A 5,767-nucleotide genomic window follows, 5' to 3' on the forward strand; every position below is an offset into this window, starting at 1 on the left:
GACTTATCTTGTCTCCGATCATTTTCCCATGATCATGATTTCTTACTTCATGAGTAGCGTTTTCCACATTATTTTAGAAAATATACCAAACATTTTTGTTGCAAAAAATAAATAAATAAATAAGGGATATGTCTGGTTGATCAGTGACGACAGCTCAAATCCAAATATGTGATTTCCACATGCATCTTGGCGCAATAACTAATGTATATATTTCAAGGTAGTTAATTTATGCTTGTCGCTATTGTATTTTTTATTTTATTTTTGTCCTAAGTTTACCAAAGAGGCAAGAAGCCTTTTTATACTTGCATGGTTTCATTCATGGTTGATGATCGATAGCTCGTGGGATGCAATTAATTAGTTGCTTGTACTTAATTAATTTGACGATTAATGGGTTTTCGTTTGGATCGATTAGCTCATAATTTCGGCTCAACTGAAGGGATAGGCCGTCTGATCAGTCGGCTCAAGTACTGGATCAATGGCCCAAATATTAATGTGAATTAAGTTGAATATAAACGTGATTTTGGGCTATTGAAATGGTGTGCTGATCAGTTAATTTGTGCTTATTGAGTCATGTTAATTATTAAGGTCCATTTACTTCGTGAAATATATATATCTATACTAATATATAAATCGTGAATCGGTTAACAACGGTGTTTTCGTCTAATATTTTTATTTTCAATTTTACCCTTACTTTTATTTCAAAATTTCGATCGGTTTGCTTATATTTTTCTTTTGCCGACAAATGTTTTGGTCTTTTTATTTCCACCTCCGTGTTCCAATGTCTTCCTAACATCTATGAGCTTATCGCTTCTTCTTTGTTCTTGTTGCCTCCGCTGTGGGTATGGTGCGCTGTGCGGTGATGGCTTGGTCGGCTGCTGATGGGAGGGTTAGAGATAGGCTTCTGGAGGGCAAACCAGCGACAGAAATTTGGGAGAAAAAATTATGTGTTCTTGGTTCATCAAGCGTGTTGTTCTTCGGTCTCACTCTCAAATTTGAGGTTGGCCATCCGTTCGGATGTGAGGTCTCAAAGACGAAGAACAGAAATTTCTGGGGTAGCCTTCGTCTCCGAGAAGAGGAGGGTGTTTGTGGTACTGGGTCAAGTTGTTGATCCTTTGTATCTCCCTCGGCCTGTTGGCTGCGGTTTATATCAAATGGGTCGGACCCTTTTTCATGGATAAGGTCGGTTTTCTATGTGAATTTGATTGCTCCTTTTGCCTTTAGTTAAGCATACGTGCGTGTATGAGACGTAAGTTGTAGAATTGAGGTTTTTGCACAATGGATCCTCGCCGTGAATGGGCCAAGGGCTAATGATTATGATTTTTATTTGATTTTTTAAAACTATTTTCCCGTTGGGATTGGGTCACTTTTAAATGTGCACACCACATCATCATCAAATTCCTTGGGTAATTATGTTCTAGTTGTAACTATCGAAAAAATTATGTTTCTATTGTAATATTTGGGATTTTTGTGAAGACGGCTCTTATTTTCAATGGAGATTGCTTTTATCTTGCATGTTAAGGGAAGGAGAGTTGTAAATTAGTATGTAAAATTGGATAGTTTTGGTGAAGTAAGAAATTATGTAGTAGATTTTTGGATTATAATTAGGGGGTTCCTTCTTGTGGTCTATGTATAATGAAAATGTGACAATCTTACTGATATCAATAACGTGGTCATGATAAGTTACGATAAGCATTCAAATCTGCTAAATTGGACTTTTTATGCATTTTAATGGTGTTGGCCGAGTTATAATATAAAGTTGAGACAATTCCGAAGTTAATATTGTAGCTGTTGATCTTGCTCTCTTGGATATCCTATATAACAAGGTGATTTTTTTTTTCTTTACCTTTTGCTTCCTTCTGATAGACATGCAATTTAGATATATTCTTTTTCCAAAGAGAAAAAAAGGGTAATTTTCTGCATTTTAATTTCGTGATGGTAGGCTTTATTGCTTAATTTTCTGCATTTTTCCTAATTTTCTGAATATATATTGGTTTCAGGGTCATATGTACCTGTTTGTTCATCATATTTGCTTTTACTCGAACATATTTGGATTTGAGACAAAGGTATGATGGAGTTCCTGATTGCCACTAATTGAATTCTGCTCCTTTCTTGTTCATTTTTGTGTTAAGATTCCAATTTACTTCCATTATCTTCTTTCCATAACTTCTTCCATATTTGGCTCCACATTTACTTGGATTTTCTTCTCATATAGTATTTCCATATTGGGTTTGGAAACGGGTGGCATTTTTTGTTGATTGTTTGACTTGCATTTTCTGCCCCTAACAACACCAAAAAAAAAATGAATAGTGGAAGATTTATCGATAACATGAGCCTCTTTTTTGACATTATTTAATGTGCTGGAAGGTCTTCAATCAATCCTCTTTAAATATTTCCTCAGCCTATTTGATGCATAAAAATATCTTAGCGCCTGCATGTGAGTAAGGACTTTGTCATCCTTTCCAAGGTTTCAATACCTGTGGGAGTCAACCCTGCACAAATGTTTAGCATATAGCCCCCATGTTTAAAGATTTGGTCCAAGCAGCTCCTTACTTGATTTGAACCGGTGTCTAGATCATTCTTCTTTGCATTTGTCCTTGTTTCTCCAAAATGGTTATCAGATGGAATTGGATTGAGGCGATTGTTCCCACTGAGAGTTTCTATTTTGAGGGACATAGTCAGGACTTCACTGCTACACAGGATCTTGGTGGCTGTTCAAAGTCAAGAATTGCAATTTAACGTAGATATGAGGAGTTCTGCTACTTAGTTTCTGTTTTCCATTGTTTGAAGGCTTCTTAAGTTATCTAACATTTAATAGATAGGCATACCCTTTGTTATGTAATTTATTTATGAGATGAGTGGCCATTGAGTTTTACTATCTTTTTGTTCTTATCTTGATTGTGACCATTTTGATAACTATATGCTTCAGAAAATAATCCCTTTCCACGAAGTCACTAGCGTACGAAGGGTGAAGACAGCAGGGATCTTCCCTAATGCCATAGAAATTGTTACTGGAAGCAAAAAGGTAATGCTAGATATGGACTTTCATTTCTTCCCTTTGGATTTGTAGAGATGATGTGTATAAAAATATGGCCTGAGTTTTTTTTGGTATTATCTGTCATTTCAGTATCAGCTGCAATGTCTTAATCCAGTTATTATTTGGCAGAACTTCTTTGCATCTTTTCTGTCCCGCGATAAAGCTTTCAAGATCATACATGATGGATGGTTGAATCATAGCAATGGTGCCAAAGGAGCTACAGAACAGCAGGTGTTAAATACATCATTTTTTCTATATGTAACAGCAGGTGTCGAATGATAACTTTGTTTATTATGGTGACTAATGTCAGTTTGTGAAGTTTTTTAAGGTTTTTCACCAACCAGCACACTTCTTAAAATATAATGTGTTTTGTCACCTTTTATCTTGCTAGAGAGAATATTTGTAAGTGGATCATCCTCTCAATGAGGCTTCTGTGTTGTCCAATTTTCTAGATGAGCCACTCGTGCTGATTATAAAATTCCCAGCTAGATCTGAGGAGCTACTGTGATCTTTATGGCATCACTAACATAAATTAGTCTGCCTCATATGATTATTAGTTTCTTGGAGTGTCTATGTGGGCTAGATTTCAAAAAGTAATTTTTGTGTTAGAGTTAGGTCATGTTATGAATAAGATGTAACACCAAAACATGGCACTAGCTTAGCTGTGACGTTATGTAGGCAATCACTTGGTACTTCTAACGTCTGAGTAGAACATGTGGCTTAATTTTTATCTATAATTATTATTATTATTTTTGCCTGCAATATGAACTTTATATGTGAAAAATGAGATTTCCCAACTTTATGGAAGTTCTGATTAGTGATTATTTCTTCTTTCTAAGTCCATGTGTATCCAAGTAATTTATAACATATCTGACTGTATCCTGAAATGAATGTCCTCAGACTTAATTTTGTGCTTATTAAATATCGAGATTTAAGCTGTACACAGACTTAATTTTGTGCCTACTAAATAAAAGCACCCTAGTTAGTTTCACACCATTGCGTTGGCTTCTTATTCTTTGCTCTAATGTCCCGATTCTACCTCAGGAATCAGCATCTGAATCAAGCAGCCAGGAGAATGGAGGGGTTCTAACTGAAAGGGTCAAGAGATTTGAAAGCCCAGCCCATGAATCAGACTCTCTTGACAGGTATTCTCATGAGTAACAATTGTGACCCTTCATCGTGGATTGTTGTTTCTTTCTGGGGATCATTTAGGTTATACTGCATGTATGTGATTTAGGAATAAGGATCCTCCTGTATTAAATGATTCGCCTATCAATGTTGAAGATGAAACGGTAACAACAACAACTTCAGAGCAGCAAGATAATGTAGGTGATGCTGAACCAGTTCTAAATGCCGAACCTTCATCTTCAGAACAGACTTTTATTTTGATCATTTTCTTTGATTAATAATCAAACTTATGCCTCAGCACTAGGCAAACGTCTCAATTTTATTTTGTCAAAAGTTATAACAGCATGAAGATTTATTTTAGAGTCTAAATTATACCCCCCACTAGGCAAACGTCCAAAGGACGTTGCCTTTACTAGTGTGTGTATATATATATATATTTATATATATATCTAGTAAGGACAACGTGCGCTGCACGTATGCCCGGATGATTAACAAATAAATAAAAATAAACATGAATTTTACATATAAGTCAGTATTTTAAATAAGTATATAATTATAATAGTGAGAAGTTTACGTGAACTTAAAAGTGAAGAAATAAACATAACTTTACATACAAGCCAACGTCCTATTTAAGCATATAATTACAACAGTGAAAAGTTTAACAAAAAGAGATTTAGAATGTTTATGATGTAGCTTGATTTATAGATTAGGCGAAGAGCACGTTGCTCTTATTATGGTGTAATTGTCCATGTTGGTTAATTTATTCGCATAATTGTATAATTCATTATTTTTCGAAAAATTCTATTCATAAGCCTTATAACATTTTTTGTTATTTTTTAATTTTTTTTCTCTTACCAAATGTGTGGTATATGGATGATTAGTAGAAAATTTCAATTATTTTAAAAAGAAGAAAACTAAATAAAATTTTAAAAAAATTAAAAAATAAAATAAAAAATAAAAAATTGTGTGGTGTGTGGTGCATGAGGCTTATGAATAACAAAGCTCTTCCTTTTTTGAAACTAAACTTGCAATATTTGCTAAATATGGTAAGTGCTTATGTAATAATTAAAAAAAATATAAAAACATAATGTAATAAATTTTTTTAAATAAATTTATAAACATATATTTTATCTCGCTTGTGTATTCAAAAAGATCAACAGTTATAGAATTTAGTATTTCTTCTGCCATCAGTCCAAAGATAACAATTGCTATGCATCCAGTATCGTTCTCTACTTTCAGATAGACTCGACAATTATAATTAATGAGAATATTATTATTGCCTAATTTTAACAATTATTATGTTATATTTATCATGTAAAAAATGATCATTTAAAATGATGAGATAAAATGCTTACCGTGTTTGTGCAATGTTTATATTTTTACACTTATAACATATGAATTTTTCATTATAATCATATTCAGTTACTTTATTACAATTTACACAGGACATATAGTAAAACGACTTATATAAATCAAGTAATAAAAATTTTCCTGTGTCATGCATATTAGGAATCCGTATCATAAATTTCATGATGGTGTAGAAATTAAAACATGTTGAATTGAGGAGAAGCGGCGGAAACCATACCGAAGATTTCAATTGGTGAG

At 33.5% G+C, this 5,767-nt stretch overlaps 1 protein-coding gene across 6 annotated transcripts; it reads left to right on the top strand.

Annotated features, from left to right (window-relative positions):
• Nucleotides 1–685: 685 nt before the first annotated feature.
• Nucleotides 686–4,522, top strand: LOC122305311 (protein VASCULAR ASSOCIATED DEATH 1, chloroplastic-like). Of its 6 annotated transcripts, none has more exons than XM_043117728.1 (6): nt 686–1,823; nt 1,998–2,063; nt 2,927–3,022; nt 3,125–3,265; nt 4,079–4,179; nt 4,272–4,522. In XM_043117728.1, the coding sequence occupies exons 2-6, from the start codon at nt 2,004–2,006 to the stop codon at nt 4,438–4,440; spliced, it is 567 nt and encodes a 188-aa protein (XP_042973662.1). In that variant the 5' UTR covers nt 686–1,823; nt 1,998–2,003; the 3' UTR covers nt 4,441–4,522. The 6 variants fall into 6 exon arrangements, with proteins under 6 accessions (XP_042973662.1, XP_042973664.1, XP_042973661.1 ...); XM_043117727.1 differs by having other exon boundaries at nt 695–1,179; XM_043117729.1 differs by having other exon boundaries at nt 703–1,179; nt 3,164–3,265.
• Nucleotides 4,523–5,767: the final 1,245 nt, after the last annotated feature.

This window comes from Carya illinoinensis, chromosome 3, assembly GCF_018687715.1.
Source record: "Carya illinoinensis cultivar Pawnee chromosome 3, C.illinoinensisPawnee_v1, whole genome shotgun sequence".
In the NCBI taxonomy this organism is placed as follows: Eukaryota; Viridiplantae; Streptophyta; class Magnoliopsida; order Fagales; family Juglandaceae; genus Carya; species Carya illinoinensis.